An 18331-nucleotide genomic window follows, 5' to 3' on the forward strand; every position below is an offset into this window, starting at 1 on the left:
GATTGGTTCCTGCCTTGTGCCCTGTGTTGGCTGGGATTGGCTCCAGCAGACCCCCGTGACCCTGTATTCGGATTCAGCGGGTTAGAAAATGAATGGATGGATTTAGCTGTGTAATGACTACTTTTCCTAAAATTTTACTTATAAAAGTCAGGTAGGATATTGTTCTAAAATTGACTAAAACAAAAGAGTTGAGATTATTTTTCTTTAGCAGGGGTTTGACAACTGCAGTCTTAAGACAGTCAGGAAAGACCCCCATATCTAATGATAAGTTCACTATGTCAAGTACACTATCAATTAGCACAACAAGGACTTCTTTGAAAAAGCCTGCTGGTGCTGCTGGGTCAAGGACGCAAGTGGATGATTTCAGTTGAGAAATTATTCTGCGTAGATAGGGTAGATCTATTCCGGTGAAATAATTTAACTCGCTTAAAATGGAATACTGGGGTTCAATCAGATTACCTTTGGTGGGGATGTATCATATTATTTTTAATCTCATTCATTTTGTGTTTTTAAAAAAATATAGTGAAAGCCTCACAAGTTTCACTAGAAGTTTTTAGGAGGCATTCCTTTGAGTGAGCTGGATTTAGAAAACATTCAGTCTTTGTGAATAAAATACAGTACTTGGATTGCCAACATTATCATTTATAATTTTAGAGAAACAGGACTGCCACTCAAGGTGGTCTACATTGTTATATTCACTTATTTCAGCCTTCAGTATTTCATAATGGACTATCAATTTAGTTTTTCTCCATTTACACTCAGCTTTCCAACATGTTTCTCTTTAAATCAGACACTCTTTGGGTTTTCCAGGATATAATAGTGCTAGAGGATTTCTTAACTGTCTTTTCAGGGGTGACTATGTCAGCTGCAGCTATTACCTTAGCATAAACATTTTCCACCTTGCTATTAACATTGTTAGTGTTGTTGAGGTAATCACCACAAACGGATTGATTGTTTAGAATATTATCAAACTTTGAAGCTGCAGATGCATCAAAATAACGTTTTTTTTTTTTAACAATACACTTCTCATTAGTTGTAGTTATCAGTATTCCTACTTTAAACAATATGAAAAAGTGTTCTGATATATCGATATTCAAGACCTGCCTCATTTCAAACTTTAATCATTTTGCAATGACTAAATCCAGTGTGTGTTCCCACATATGTGTGAGCTGGTTGACATGCTCGTTACAATAAAACTAGTGCAGGTGATTCATGATATCTCTTGCTTACAGGTCAAACTCATTATCAACATGTAAATTAAAATCACCAACAATTAGAAACCTGTCAAAGTTAGTTATTATTATAGATACTAATTCTGAGAATTCCTCAATGAAGGACATATTATACTGTATTTAGGAGGTCTATAAATAGACAAAATGAGTGAGCGGGACACACTTTGAATAGCAATGGCAAAATATTCAAAAGACACAAATGTACCAAAGTCAATGTCTTTAGACTTTAATCGGCTCAAGTAAATATTTGCTAAACCACCCCCTTTCTTACCTTAGCGAACCACATGAGTAAAGCTGTAATCAGAGCTAAGCTGAGTTCAAAAGAAGTAGTTTCTGAAGGGTACATCCAAAGTGATGTATACTACCTAAAAATTAGAGATTTTATTATTAGAAGATAGCCTGCACTGCATCAGTCTTGGCAAGCATTGAACCAACAAGAGCATACGGGAAATTGAGTCTTCTGGGCATGGAAGAAACATCAACAAATGTAATTGTTTACCTTCTATTGTCATTATCAATTGACATACATATTTGAAACAACTTACAAATGACTCAAGGTCTGCTATGGCTTTCCAAGATAAGGACTGATTATGTAGAAGTGTAGCCCATATACTGTACAATGTATCAAAAATTTGAAAATAACACATTGAACTTAAAGCCATAAAGCAGCTAGTTCAAATCCATGCTCTGCCTCATTGTATGACCCTGAACAAACAAAAAGCCTGTGTTTGATGCAACTGCAAAAGAAACATTCCGTATCTCTAAATACACGTAATTGATTTTATTCTTATAAATTGCCTTGAATAAAGTCATCAGCCATGTATATAATAATAATTTAACAAAATTTGCTAATTTGTATTAGAAACAAGGCAGCGGAGGGGGCAGTGTTGCTATTTCACTATGCTTGACACTTTACAATATCAGAGTTAGTTCTATTTTGAATTTCAATGTTCTTCCAATAATTGTGTGGGTTTTTGAACTACAGAAACATGCTGCTAGAAGTATTTAAAGATTAAAGTGAGATACCTATATCAAAGTGCAGTGATGGCCAGACCACACCTAGTTCCTACCTACTGAATCCCAGTGATTCCATCTATGTATAGCATGTATAGAAAATAGATGAATGGATAAACCAAAGAAGCCACCCTGTATGCTCCACTGTCTTTTGGATCATTTTTTAAATAAGTGTTGTCACTTATATTTTTTGTTCCCAGAAATAAGAGTACTTTGTGTAACTTCATTTGGATTATCTAAATGCCCTGCTTTCACTGCACAGTAGTTTATACTCTGTTTTGATTTACAGTAAATTACACGTTTTTCAATCTGTGGTGGCTAGTTATTCATTATCCCCATAATCAGTTCAACTCAGTATAACACACTGACAGGAAAGAGAGTTATTGTATGGAGGCAGGTTGCAGGAGAGAACAATAAAGTGTTTTGAAATGCAGATGCAAAACATCAATAACTACCATGGCAGAATAGGGTAATCTACATTCTGTTTTGTCTCATAGGTTTTGTACATCATTTCTGTCACATGGGAGAGCTGTTTTAAAAAGTCTGATAATGATTTAAAAGAGATGACATAATAGTAATTGAAATTATTACTAGTGCCTTAATTTTTGCCAGTTTAATAGACTAGACCATGAAATGGACCTCTATACCTTGCAGGCTGGTGTCCCATGTGCGTCTTTTGGCTGTTTAGAAACAGAAAGTTCACAAAAATATTAAAACAACTTTGAATTTTGTAAAATGTGTACTTAAGCAACTCTACGAAAAAGTGGAGAGTTTATGGACACGTGAACTTGAACTTGCCTTGTGTATAAAATTCTATAGAACTACAGTATGATTGCTACAGTTTGTTATTGAGCTAAAACATTGTCAACCATGGATGCTTGGGGGACAACTACAGGAATCCTGTAAGGTAAGCAGACCTTCCTGAGCTTGGTGGGGATGTTGTCGTAATCTCTCCTTTTATAACAGCAGTTCAGAGACTCACTAGATGACAAGTAACTAACTTCCTCTACTACCACAAAATATAAATTTTCAAGACACCAGAAGTGTGTGTTCATTACAGCAGTGGTTCTCAAGTTCAGACCTGAAGTCCCCCTATGGCTTAAAATTTTTGTTCCATACAGCGTCACATTTAGAAAGCCATACTACATTTATTTGATCTCAGATGTCTGTGCTGTATCAGTGCATGCTCCCAACCTCTTCTCTCTTTTTATGTATCTAATTTTGCATTCAGAAAGGTGCATTAGTGTTAGATTTTGCATTGATACAAAATTAAGAAATACGCCTATTTTTTGACATATACCTGTATTTTGGTGTTTAACTCTGCGATTTTCTTTTTTAATTAATTTATTCTGCGGAGGCCTCTCTCTTAATTATATGTAAATACTGAAAAGTAATGACAAGCATAGCAGTCACCAGGGCAAGTGGCGCTGCTAATGGGCAGCTAATTTACTGTTACTAATTTGTGTGCTTATTAGTAAATAATATTATAAATAACCAGAACAAATTAAAAAGAAAACAACAAATCTAAAAACAATTTGTTTGCATCTAAATTTCTGCTTCAGTACAAAATTATCAAGTTCTATTTTCTTAATTGATATAAAAAAATACAAAACATCAGGTAACATCTTCCTTAATTAGCGTAGGTATCCAGTTAAAGGAGAAATTGTTTGGAATGAAAACCTGCAACATTAAGGGGGCTTTCAGGAATAAATTTGAGAACCACTGGATTAGAAGACCACAACTTGAAGAGGACAGAACAATCAATCAATATTTATTTTGATTGGCTGTATGTCAGTTTGGCACCCACAAGTGCATCTTTTATTTTGCCAGTTTTTTTTATCACCCTGCATTAAACGTGGCTACCGGTTAGATCCCAAAAACCTTTTCTGCCTAATATTTTCTCCCTTCCCCTTATGAGATTAAAATGTTATGTTTTAAATGAAATGTGTTGTGTCTATAATGTTGAGACAAAATTATTTTCTGATTTGTTGTGATTCCAAAAACCGTATGCAGTATAAATAAGAAAACTACCAGTAACAGATACAGCCTGTTCATTCAATCTTACATTTCCCCTGTTTTTGTAGCATAGTAAATTTTATGTTGAAGAAGACAATGAAAATACTTTTGCTTGATTTTTTGGAATTTTAAATTTATTTGAAAAACAAAAAAGCTAATGTTTAAATCCAAACGTACAATTTAAAAAAGTAATTAAATGATCACTGCCAGTATTGATTTGAAACTGGTTACAAGGTAGGAGCAAAGAAAACTTGTTTGTCCTGCTGCTAGTGTCTTTCTGTTATGAAGATGGCTATGGCTATAATTAGATAGCAAACTTAGTGGAGAATTTTTTTCTCTAACCTGAATCTAAACATGGTAAGTAGAAAAATTTACTATGTGAAGATTGTTGAGTTTATTGATGTACAGGGAAAGAGATTTAGAAATTACATCAACATTAGGACTTTTGCACTTTGACTATACCAAGAGTTTCTGCAGTGCTTCAAAGGCTAAAAGCAATATGACAATGCATTACATTGAGGTTTTTCTATCAATGGGCTGTTCTAAACCAAACAAAAATCATATCATTATCTCATGTAGTTCTGGAAATGTTTTTTAAACAATATAAAAGTTGCACTTAAAACTTGTTATATACTTCACAGATATTTCAGTGTATACTAACAGATATCTAGTCGTCATTACACTATAGGGAGAGACAGTAACAATATTTGATTATATAAATAAGCAGCCAATACTGCAAAGATATTCTAAAATTCATATTTTATTTACTTAATTTGCAGAATTTATTAGTATGCACCCCGGGCTCGCTTCCCGGGTCCTCCCTGCGTGGAGTTTGCATGTTCTCCCCGTTTCAGCGTGGGTTTCCTCCGGGCACTCCGGTTTCCTCCCACAATCCAAAGACATGCAGGTTAGGTGGACTGGCGATTCTACATTGGCCCTAGTGTGTGCTTGGTGTGTGGGTGTGTTTGTGTGTGTCCTGCGGTGGGTTGGCACCCTGCCCAGGATTGGTTCCTGCCTTGTGCCCTGTGTTGGCTGGGATTGGCTCCAGCAGACCCCCGTGACCCTGTATTCGGATTCAGCGGGTTTGAAAATGGATGGATGGATGGATTAGTATGCACTGGTATGTTCACAGAATATAACTAATTAATTTATATTGTGACACATAAACACACTCAATGTATAAAAATAAACGACTTTTTTCTTTTCATACTGGTAGAGATGTATATTCAAGTAAAGCGATCTCTACAAAACTGCACACTTCTTTATTCCCGATACCCGGACTCATACATCAGGCAGCATCGGTTAGTGGTTTTAGGCAAACCCCAACCTTCCCTTTAAACTTTAATAAAACACTTCCTTTACCAAATGCTATATCCCAACAGTAAACACAAGAACTATTTTAAAATACAACATAAATTAAATCATAATTAACTGTTTAAATTTAGCAGAGCACCCTGGGACGTCAGTGCCATCCGTTGCTACAATACGCATATTACTCGTTAAACTAAACGGCCGTATTTTCGAATAATTGTACATGAACGAAACACTACTTTAAATTTTGAGGAACTGAAAACGTTCTGAAAGGTCACTGTAGACAAAAAAATGATATACACATTTAAAAACAGCAGTGAGCAAATTTCTGAAAACGTCCAGTAAACGGAACAGCAAATAAAACGTTATTCTTGATCAAAACTTGCTGGGTGTATTTGGGAAACCAGGAACATGACCCACACGACTTTAAAACCACATCATCCCAGAATACATGCTAAAGAAAGAAAGAAAGAAAGAAAGAAAGAAAGAAAGAAAGAAAGAACAAGAAAAAAAGATTCGTGCGTCCCTGACAAGCGCTTGCCTCAACACTGGTCTCTTGCGTGGAAAGAGCGGCGTGGATGGCCCATAAATCACGTGGTGCCGCTTTAAAGGGCTCCGGGTACGCGTAGCCCGCAGCTTCTTAAAGGAGGGCGCCTCAAAGTTTCCGCCACTCAGAAGGAGAAAGGAAATCCGCTGTTGAAGTGGTTGTATCTGCGCTTCGCCATGGACACTATCCAGTGCGTCCCTGATAAGTAAGCACCTATACTGTTTGTGAGTCTGTGACATCTCCGACGCGCTTCAGCGACGAGGATTTGGCTCGTGCTTTCAGTTTTGTTATTTACGACCACTGGATTAGCAAGTCTAGAATTGGTGGACACCCGAGCCTTGAGTTTTCCAGTTAACTGGCAAATCCGCTGGGGATGCGTAAAGTGGGCACGAGCCGCAGCGCACGCGCGTCTCTCGGTGTCCCGGGAGCACCTGCAGAAACGCGCGCTCTTTCGGATGCACTCTTTTTAAGACACTCTACCAGGCACCTGCACACCCTGAAACACTTGTTCATACATCCAGGTAAATGTGACTGAAGTAACCTGAACTTTAAAGGGTAAACTGCGTAAAATACGACAAAAGCGAGGATGTTTGTGGAGTATCCAATGCGCATCCTCAATTTTACAATGCCGTTAAAGTACAAATAGGTAGATTGACCCCAGAAATTGTTTTTATTACGGTTAAATTGTTACAAAATGTTCTGTTTTACATGATTTTACTCTTGGCTTTACTTTTCGTTGTAGTTTCCAGCTTGTCTGCTTCTGTAGTGCTTAGCAATTGTTGAAACCATTTTAACCGTGTGATGGTTTATGATATTTTCTAACAGAAATCTTTTCTAGCTATTTACTCATTGTTGTTTTCTTATTATAGATCATACAGTACTTGCATGTGTACACTGTGGAATACATGAATAAAAGTAATCAAAAAGAGCCAGATTAATTCTTTAAATGTGTTATTATTTTGGAGATTATTACATTTAGACATTCATAGAGAACGGCTTATTAAGGATTCGGCTAGGGCACGTTTTTTTTATATAAGCCTGTTTTTTATTCTTTTTACATTCAGATTTTCAGTTAGTAAAGGAAAATGCAGTATTCTTGGTTAGACTTCAGCATTTGTTTTTATAATGATTAGACTACTTTTTATAAAGCTATTCTTAGAAAGATTGAAAAAAGATTTCTTTCAAAAAGTGCATTTTCAAGTAATTAATACCATTACCTTAACATATAAAAAGAGTGCATTGAACGTATTGTATAATAATTTGCACCCTTGTGAATGTTTTAGTACCCTCAAAGGTTGTGGATGAACAGTAGCTTGACATAGTTTTAAATGAATTGTGTAATTACAAAATCATTCTAAATAGCAGTACCCAAGAGCTGGGAGTTTTTGTGCATTGGGCAGGTTTTCATTTTAAGTTGTCTCTGTGCCTTGCATTCTTTTGTATATGGCACTGATTCTTTGTCGGTTCTCATTGGGTAGATTTTTTCTTTAAAGATTGCTTCTCATTTTGCTTGCAACTGTCCTTTATACATTCCCCTTCTCTGTAATACTTCCTTTCTGATGTTTGTGTCAAATGCTTCCTTCAAGATTTGTAATTTCTTTGATGATCCATATTTAAAGAAATTCTTTTTATGGTAGTTTTTATTATGAAGGTCTCTGCTCAGAAGGCTGTCATAGCTGTTAGCTGTTTTTTTAAGAAATTTTATGGCATCCTTTTTGATCTTTGACCTCATTTTTTAATACATTTATTATTGAACCTGCTTCAGAGTAATGCACAGCAGCATTGGACACATGGATTCATGCTAGGCGGCCAGTTCACAACAGGATCCACTCACACATGTCCATACTCATACTTTTTAGGAGGTGGGAGGAAAACCATATTACCCAAAAGAACAAAATGACACAGTCATAAGGAGAAAGTTAAGATTGCTCTGGTATTTTAATGAAAATAACTGTTACATTGTATATGCATTACATAACATATTTAGTTTTTTTCAGGTTTTGTGTTTGTGCACAAGTTAAAAGAGATTTCCATTAACTTGACTTTAATACTTTTTCACAGCTAATGAAAATTTCAGACGCTGATACCTCTTGAAAAATAAAGTAGGTTTTGTTTGGAAGAGGAAAATTATCTCAAGGAGAAGCAAGGCTGGATTTTTTGCCAGCAACAAAATGAATGTGCAGGTCATAACAGATCGTAAACTGTCTTCTGTACCACCTTTTGGACACTACACTAATATGAAAAAGAAGGATGTGGAACTCATTTTATTAAAAGAGCAGAATGGAGTTCAGTACACCACTTCACTCATCTCTGCTCCAAGCCCCTCTTCTGACCCGGTACAGCGGTATCCCATCATCTCCTCGGAGGACCAGGATAGGGAAACCTGGGGAAAGAAGATTGATTTCCTCCTGTCAGTTGTTGGCTTTGCAGTGGATCTGGCAAATGTTTGGAGATTTCCTTTTCTCTGTTATAAGAATGGTGGTGGTAGGTTCTTACTCTTTATACTGTTCTAAATTTCTTCACATTCATTTAAAATAAAGCTTGTTTAATATTATACTAAATGTAACTGCCCTTTTTGTATGTGTTCAATTTCATGGTGATCAGTACCTCAAAGTTAAAAAAAGTACAGGATGAGTTAACAGTTATTGCCTATTACCAACTTTTATTAATGTTACCTAGACAAGATATTAAAGAATATAGTAGTTAAAATATTTAGAATGTATTTCAGGGGTTATGAGTTTATGGTGTCTCACAAAGTACTTAAGACTCTAGCAGGAAAAGGTCAACATCTAAAATTTGTTTTTCTATACAGGTGTTGAGGAGTTTAATGGTATTGCTTTGTGGTTCAGAGTCTTGGGTTTGAAGCCTGGTTTGGATACTGTCTGCCTGCAATTATGTACCTACTCCATTTTGTCAATGTGCATTTCTCTCTGGTTTCTCTGGTTATCCTCCCACATCCCAGAAACATGTATATTAGGCTATTTAGTGACTTTAAATTTGCCAAGAATTAGTGAGTTTAAGTGCATGCATTAATGTGTTACAGCTGTTGGTTCGTCCCCAGTCCAGCCTTGTATCCAGTATTTCTGAAATAGACAATCTTCAACTTTGAACTGAAGTGGGTTAGAAAATGAGTGAACAGAAATATAGATGGACTATTGAAGAGACAAAGAACCATAATGGCAAGAAAATGGAGAGTATTAAATAACCATATAATTCATGTAATAACTATAATGAGTGGTGTTTCATTAGAAAATACTTCTATCTGTATACATTAGGATTAGTAGTAGAACAAAGTATCCAAATGTTGGAGAAGTTATGTAATGAAAAAATAAAAATTAAAAAACTAGAGCCAACTTTAAAACACAGCCACTTTGGTTTTAAAGGTTATGAGCATATGAGTATTTCATTTACCTGGAATTGCTTAGGATAAAATTACATTGAGAATGTAACTTTAGATTATGCACATGTGGCATTTGAGTTTGGGTAAAAAAATATGGCATGACTTTTGTAAATACTGTTGAAAGGCATTTTGGCATACTGTGTTTTTTTTTTAGTTGTTAAACAAAGGGAATACATTACTATGGCCACTGATGAATGTATAACAATCTGTCTGACAAAAGCAACAGCTTTCAAGATTGGTCTCAACTGCACCTAATTCTTGGACAGTAAAATACAGTTCAGTATGGATCCCTGGTATTCTAGGAAAAAATCTTTGTGAGGGTCCTGTAGGAAAACAAAAATGCAGAGCAAAACTGTTGCATTACAGGCCAACAGACAAACAAACCAACACACTGTTCTGCCATATATATCACCTGGTGCAACCCTTTTAGTTGTTTTCCATGAACGTTTCAAAATAACATGTCAAAGCACAGGTTATAAATTTGCTTATCAATGTGTAAAATGGGGTGGCATGGTGGTGTAGTGGTAGTGCTGCTAATAACAATTTCAAAATGTATATATTTGGATATTTCAAAATTCCCAAGCACACTGTACATTACAATAAAACAGTAAAACATATTAAAAAGCTCAATATGTATACATAGTTAAGAAAATCAACAAAAGCAATACTGTATTAAAAAGAGAATTTCTAAGATTAGATTTAAAAACAGGATGCAAGTTACAAATGTGAAGCTGCAAAGGCAAGGCTTTCCATAGCTATGGGCCCGATGCACTAAAAGCGCTATCACCCATACTAAACCTTCTGCACAGTGGAACGATTAACAGCATAGAATCAGAAAAGTGAAGTGAGCGTGATGGAACATATGGTTTCAGTAGGGAAAACAGATAAGTTGGGGCCAGACCAACTAGGAGGAGAAATTTATATTGGATGTGAAAAAGGATAGGTAACTAATGTAATTTTTGAAGTATAGGAGTAATGTGCTTCCAAGGTTTTAAATATTTAATAACTGTTGCCTCTGAATTTTGGACATGCTGTAGACTGTTTAGGCTCTACGCAGGGATACCACATAATGCACCATTATAATAATCTAGTCATGAGGGGACAAAAACATGGACAAGGTTCTGTGCTGAAGTATCTGAAAAAAGTATGCAACCTTGAAATCTGCTTAGGATGAAAAAAGGCTATCTTGGTAATATTATAAATATATGATTCAAAGGGGACCGTGTGTTCTAAAATAACACCAAGATCTTTGACCTTTGCAAATAGAGATGTAGTAATGCCCAAATTTCTAATGAACAATTGTACATTTTCCTTAAAGTACCTGGAGATGAAATAATTACAGACTAAATTTCTTTCACTATTTAGTCTGAGAAAGTTTTCAGACAACCAATGTTTTATATTAGCCAAATGGGAAACCAAGGCAGGTGGAGGTAAGGTTTGTGTAATTCCTGCCTCACAACAAGAAGACTGAGGTTCATGGGCTGAGTGCTCCCTTCGTGGACCTTTCATGTTCTCCCTGTGTCTACGTGGGTTTCCACCAGTTGCTCTGGTTTCCTCTCATGTTCCAAAGACATAAGGGTTAAGTGAGCTAGTAGTGTTTAAATTGGTTGTAGTGTGTGTTCTGTATGTGTGTGTGTGGGCATCCACCCTGCGATGGACCAGTGCCCTACTTAGGGATTGTTCTTGCCTTGTGCCTGATGCTTGTTGGGATAGGCTCCAGCTTTTCTGCAACACTGCCCTGAATAAGCAGGATGGATAGACGTGGATTGTTGTTAATACATATATTTTTGAACCTCAAATGTTTCTGTACTTGTGATATTTTTAAAAAATAGATTATAACTGCAGTAGTTTTTCTGCTAAATTTCAAAGGTGAATTGTTACCCAATCATGGCTTTATAAATCTTGGAAAAATTCTGTATGTTTGCAAATGCAGTAATTTTTGCAGAGGCATAACTTGAAAACTGTTGTCTTAATGCTTTTGAAATGTATGTGTGTTATAGCCAGGTTATTTTATTACCACTCTTAAATAAATTAGTATTGTTCAGTGGTTCACTAAATAGTGGTGGTTTTAACCCAAAACTGTTTTGTAAGTCTTACCACTTCTTTATTTTCAAGTAAGAATCAAAAATAGGCCCTCAGAATTTATGTGTTTTGGAAAAACTATAGAGTGTACTGGGGTTCCATAAAATCATAACTGAAAGTGCAAAAATTGTAAATTGCAGGAAAGAACACATTTTTGGAGTAGCAATTGTATTTTATTGGATTATAGTGAATTATCATCCACATAGACCAGCCCTTTAAAGTTTTCATGTAAATAATATCATGACTTTAGCTTATGCCTCTAACTTTGTCTAGTACCCCAAAGAATCTTATGTTCCACATTCTTGTGACTAAAGACGAAAGAAACTGCATAACTTTCCACAAAGAGGTCATTTTCTTTTTACACTTGTCTGTCATTTTGTGACCTTTTACAATAATTTCGTTTAAACCTGTAAAAGCAAATGGAAGGTGAGAAGTACTTTGTAGTTGAGGTAAATAAGTCAGATTGTAGGAAGAACATAGAGTCATTTGAGCTTTGTGTAGAGTGAACTGTATATACAGTTTTGTAATGGTTGAAACCTTTTTCCCCTATTGAAGAGGCCAAATACAGTGACAGTGAAAATCAGCAATAATTGATACAATGTTGTATGAGAGAGTTGCTTTAACAGAACAGATTATTATTAATTTTTTTGTTGATAAATTTGGTAAATATTTACCTTTTATATATTCATGGCAAAGTGGCATGCATAGTGCAGCACAACGATAAAATGGGTGGTGTTACGTCACCTCAAAGCTTAAACTTAAGGATATTTTTTGCATAATAAAGAGATCTGCTCTTACCTCATTTTTTTTAATCTCTTTTGCTATCTGATTGCATCCTGAACAGAAATAAGCCTACTGCACCAGATGGTTATAAATTTAAAAGTATATATGGGCGTGTGTGTGTGTGTGTGTGTGTGTGTGTGTGTGTGTGTGTGTGTGTATGTGTGTGTGTGTGTGTATAAATGTGTATATATATGTATGTATATGATTATATATGTATGTGTGTGTGTGTGTGTGATTAGCGCAAATATATCGCTCCTGCAAGCAAACTATGATTCTCAGCTTGATGAGAGAAGTCGCAAAATCAACGGGAATGTTCAAGCAAATTCTAGAAAAAAGCCAGATTAAAATCTGTTAAGTAGTTCTCTCGTTCGCTAGCAAAGTGGATGTAAGATATGGCCCCAGGCTGGCACGAGAGTGAGGAGGGCCCCGACCTTCTCCCCTCAGCCCAATGTGCCTCTCTCAGATTCACGCAAATAAATTGGTACAGCAAGCGCACTATGATACTTAGTGCGATGAGAGAGGTTGCAAAATCAACCGAAATGTTCAAGCAAATTAGTAGTTCTCTTGTGAAAAGCGGACAAATATACAGACAGACATAAAATTTATATAATATATATATATATATATATATATACACACATACATACATACACACATACATATATATATATATATACACATACATACATACACACATACATATATATATATATATATATACATATCAACCTGCATATCATCTGAGAACTTTCCCATTTAGTGAAGTAATATGCTGCAAGTCAAGGGCTAGTTTCTTTTGTCAAGCTCTATGCCATCTAGATCTGCAAGATCTGTCCCATAAATGTGTTTTCACAAACTTGCTTAACCTTTCATGTAACCAAACTTTTTGTGTCACCTGGTCATCAGGTGCTTGCTAGCATACAGTACAACACTGCTTGATCTGACTTTAGGTTGTGTCTCTGTATCTCTGTTCATACTTTTTTTTTCTCTTTTGAACCATCATGATAATATCTTATTTTTGTTTTCTTACCCCTTAGACTAATGTCCACAGCATAATACTATTAGACATGATTTTAAAAGTTATTTGATACACAAACTTTCCTTTCCTATGCTATGGACAGTCCTTATAGAAGTATGCAGAAATAGACAGTTTTGTACCTTTGCAATTACAAGTTTTGCTTTTAAATTTCAAATATTTTTTGACATTTAACTTAGTAAGAAGGCACACAGTGATAAATTCTTTTCAATAACATAACTTTAGTCAATAGTAATCACCAGTCCCCAAAATTGTCCAGACAATCAGTTTACAAAATCATATCAACCGTCATATTAAAATAAAACACTCTTGAGATGAAGGTGTTAAATTCAGTCATTTTTCCAGATTATGGATAAGTGTACAGTACAGTGCTGTTGCAGTTCATTTTTTAAAGATGTGTCCTTCAGCATATGCTCATAACATTGCAGAATGCCCACAAGGGGGACCTGGTGTAAATGTTTAAAGTAATGTCCAAGTATAGTGACACTTATAAAAAAAAACCATAGGCTCCACCAGAGGTTAATTTTATTAGTTGTATGTTTTACTTTTCTCAGCCATCAAGTGTCCATATCTCAATTCATATACAGTTGTAATAAAAATTGTATTTGTAAGAAACTGTGTATGTTTAGTGTGTTTATGTAGTCTCTCAGTCAAACGTTTTAGAACACCACAGTTTTCCAGTTTTTCTTCAAATTTAATCACTTGAAATACAATGGGTGAAATTTTATTTGGATTGCGTAGGACAACGTATTCACTGACACTTTTGATTTTTTTTTTGCAATTTCTCTAAATGAAAGGCCTACACTTCTAAATGTAATAATGCTCTGGCTCATTTCATTTGTTAATTGCCATTTTCCTGCCATTATCACTGGAATATTGTCAAAGTAGTACTTCAGAATGTGTAGTAACAAGGTCTGTTCCAACTCTGCTTTAATACAGACAGAGGGTTTTTAAGTAATCCACAGAAGTTGGTACACCTGTGCAAATTGTTAGCTTCACCTTGCTAGGATTAATTTATTTTAAATGCTACAGAACATCTGTAGGTTGCAAACCTATTTGTTGTTTCCTGAACTGAAGAAGGTCCATTTGTAATATTCTGATATTTCCTTTTTAACTTTTTGTTAACCTAAACTTTAAATTTAAACCTCTAGCAGCTTACTGCTTATCTTTTCACCATTTTGGGTCATTCATTGCACTTCAACTAGTTAAATTTGAAGAAAAACTTGAGATGTTCCAAAAGTTTTGACCAGTGGTGTGTACTTCCTATAAAAGATATTAATCCATTGGAACCTTTCATGTTATTGTTATAAAAAATTGAATCACAGTGGATTTAATTTGGCATTAATCAACAGAAAAAGACTCTTTATTGTCAAAGTAAAAACAGATTTCAGCAAAGTGATCTAGATTAATTACAGATATAAAACACAAAATTTCTGATTATAATATTCACCCCCAAAGTTAAGTCAGTATTTAGTAGATGCACCTGTGGCAACAATTACAGCCTTGAATCTTCTGCGCAAATCTGAGCACTGTAGTTTCCTGCATTCTTCTTTGCAAAACTGCTCAACTTCTGTCATGTTTCATGGGGATTGTGAGTGAACAGCCTTTTTCAAGTAGAGCTGCAGATTCTCATTTGGATTTTGAACTGGTATCTGACTCTGCCACTCCAGGACATTTAGTATTGTTATTTTTAAGCCATTCCTCTGTAGCTTTGGCTTTATGCTTAGGGTTGCTGTCTTGATAGAAAACAAACCTCCTAAGGTGCAGGTTTCATCAGGCTTTCCTCGAGGATTCCCGTATATTTTGCTGCATTCATTTTATTCTCTTCCCTCATTTGCCTTCCAGGGTGTACTGCAAAGAAGCATCCCAGCAGCTTGATGCTACCACCACCATTGTTCATTGTGAGGATGGGGTGTTTTTGAAAATGTGTGTTGTGTAGCTTATGCCAAACATGCCATTTATTCTGATGACTGCAAAGCTCATTTCTGGTTACATCAGAACATAGAACCTTCTTCCAGCTGACTGCAGAGTATCCCATGTGGCAAACTCTAGCAGAGATGTCACATTTCTTTAAACAGTGTCTTTCTGTTTGCCAAGCTCCCATAAACGTGTTACTTGTGAAGCGCCCCAGAAACCGTATGCACAGTCTATCCAAAGTCAATGCAACTTGTAGTTCTTGGAGAGTTTTCATAGGTCTCTTCGTGGCCTCCTTCACTAGTCTTCTTGCACAATTGTTGACTACCTGTTTAAGGCAGGTTTACAGCTGTGCCATACTTGTTCCATTACTTAATCATTGATTAACTGGACTTTTAGAGATTTTTATTGACTTGGATGTTTTCTTATATCCACTCAGAGACTTGTACTTTTTGATCATGTTTTTACAGAGTTACCTGCAGTGTTTTTTTGCAGTGTTGTACTGGAAAAGGTTTGTTTGCAAAATTACACATTAGTTTGATGACATCTGAAGTATATAAATATAGTTTTATTGTTGGTTATGTATTTAAATAAATACTTATAGTCATATATTTGTTGTTAGTCACAGTCTGCATGGTGTCTGCACATTCTCGCACTGGCCATGTGGGTTTTGTTTTGCATTTTAAAGATATGCCGTACATGTTAAGTTACTGTAAATGGCAACTTCAAATGATTGTGTGGGAGTGTCAATGACTGTGCTCTGCAGTGGACTGGTGTCTCATCTAGGATTAATTCCTACCGTGATCCCTATGCTGCTGGTATAAGCTCAAGCACCCTTCACTGTTGTTTTGGAATAACAATAAAAAATGCTATAATAAAATATAAATGGAGACTCTTAACATAATTCTCTTTTTGTTTTATTGTGTGTACATTCTCCAGTTTTGCACTGCTTCTGGGAGCGAAAACAAACCTGAGGGATGCTGTGACATGAACAGCTTTTTGCATAAAACCACTTAAGTATTTATTCAAAATGTTATGTTAAGTGTAAACAGTGTTTTTCATGTATATAGTAAATAGTTTATAAAATTACAAAATCACTTACACATTTCATGGATTATGTTGGTAAATGGCATGCAGCTTGATTGGCCAAGCATAATATTGTTTGCATCACCAGTCCTCTGTCATTCACTGGCTTGTGAGAGGCTCACAGATCATATTACGAGTCACTCTGTATTACCCTGGCAATCAAGTGTGATCTTTTTTCAGAAAGGTAATAGTATCTACTAGTGTATATATTTGTTACTTACATCTGCAGCAAACATTTGATTCCAGACTTGTTTGGTTTGTTTGATCTTTTTCACTGCATGAAAAGGCATCAACATTTTAACAATTGCTCATCAAGGAGTATGTCTGACCTTACTTACAACACAGTAATGTGGTTCTGCACAAAGTGAGCCAAGTGTTTAATATACGAGCAGATCTGTCAGTATGCAAAGTGTATGGCCTGCATCAGTTTTATATGGGTAAAGAAGAACATGCAAGATGGCACATTGTGGATGGAGTGATCTGTGTGTGAATGCAGCTCACTTGCAGGGTTTTCACAGAAACGACAGACCTAACAATGTACAAGTATGCAAGTACAGATCTCTTTTCTTGGCGTATGTATACATCTGCCATCAAACACATGTACCTGATTCAATATGTGCACTCATATGTGTATGCAATTCAAAACATGCGCTATAATCTTAAAATATGCCCAAATTATCTTAAAAGGTGCCTCATTTATCATCATTTTTCACAAAGAAAGACCACCATTTGATCGTGCATTTGCATTAATTGTCATTTTGCAGTGCCTGAAAACTTTGTGAGTGAACTGCCATCCTAAGCATCTCTTCATTTGCACTTCAATCACTCTGTCCACTGTCCCACTTTGCATGTTCTCCTTTTTCAACATAGAATTCATGCTGGATGCATACTTTGTTTTCAGTGTTATGTAAAAAACAATTCAATGCCATTTCAAGTGAGCTGATAATTCTAACTTTAACCTAGATGCAATAAATGGAGTGCCAACTTTGTTTCACAGCATGCGATAAAAAGAAAAAAAATGTGAGTAATTATAAGTGTGACATGTTCTCATTGATAATTTTATAGCTGTCTGCTAAAGACAGACAGCAATTCACATCTTCGAAACATCGTTCAGTAACCTAGATCCAGCAGTAGAGGATCTATGGAGGTAAACAGGATATGCAAATGCAGTCAAGTGTGAGCTGGAAGGTAAAGGTGACTGTCGCTACCCGATCTGCAGTGCCTTCCAGATCTGCACAAGTACAAACTAAGCCACACACGTATGTGCGTGTATTATGACCGTACCCGATCCATTTTTTTTTTATTTTGTGAAAAGAGTTCCCATTCGATTTGTCTCGCGCATGCACTCTCTGCTTAATAAAAATTATATACATACACACACACAGTACTTGCCAAATAATAGAAAAAGTACATGACATTTGTTACGCCCTAATTGGGGCTCATCAGGTGTGCATACCTATACTTTCCCTTGTGGGGTTCAAACCTTGGATATCAGCACCTGAGGCAGAACATCAGACGTTGTGCCACAAAGGCTGGTTCGTTTATTTTGCAAGGTGAATATTCTCATTATGGTTAACTAATGTGGAACTAAAATTAATATACCGTATTGTCAGTTGTGAATTGGCATGCACAGTTTAGATCAGGCCATGCCTTAAAGTGGAGTTTCTTCTCCGTTGCTGGCCTGATCTGTGCGTGCATGTGTAATGAAAGGCTACGTCATTGCACAATTTACACCGCTGCCCAATCTGTTTAGCACATGCATGAACACTTTACAAAATGTTAGGCTTTCAATACGCAATGCACACATGAATCAGGGAGGCACATAGATTGGGTAGCGACAGTGACAATTCACACCGAAGTACCAATGTTCCTTGTGTGTTGCTTGTGGCAATAACAGGGGATCTTTCACA

General features: G+C 35.9%; 1 protein-coding gene across 2 annotated transcripts in view; it reads left to right on the forward strand.

Annotated features, from left to right (window-relative positions):
• Positions 1–6134: 6134 nt before the first annotated feature.
• slc6a2 (solute carrier family 6 member 2) overlaps positions 6135–18331 on the forward strand; it is a 105333-nt gene continuing 93136 nt past the window's right edge. Inside the window, exons 1-2 of one of the 2 annotated variants that reach the window (XM_039762928.1) lie at positions 6135–6641; positions 8182–8604. In XM_039762928.1, the coding sequence (XP_039618862.1) occupies positions 8292–8604 (313 nt within the window). In that variant the 5' untranslated portion in view covers positions 6135–6641; positions 8182–8291. The remainder of the gene's footprint in view (positions 6642–8181; positions 8605–18331) is intronic. The other variant, XM_039762927.1, reaches the window with a different exon arrangement.

Source organism: Polypterus senegalus, chromosome 9, assembly GCF_016835505.1.
Source record: "Polypterus senegalus isolate Bchr_013 chromosome 9, ASM1683550v1, whole genome shotgun sequence".
In the NCBI taxonomy this organism is placed as follows: Eukaryota; Metazoa; Chordata; class Cladistia; order Polypteriformes; family Polypteridae; genus Polypterus; species Polypterus senegalus.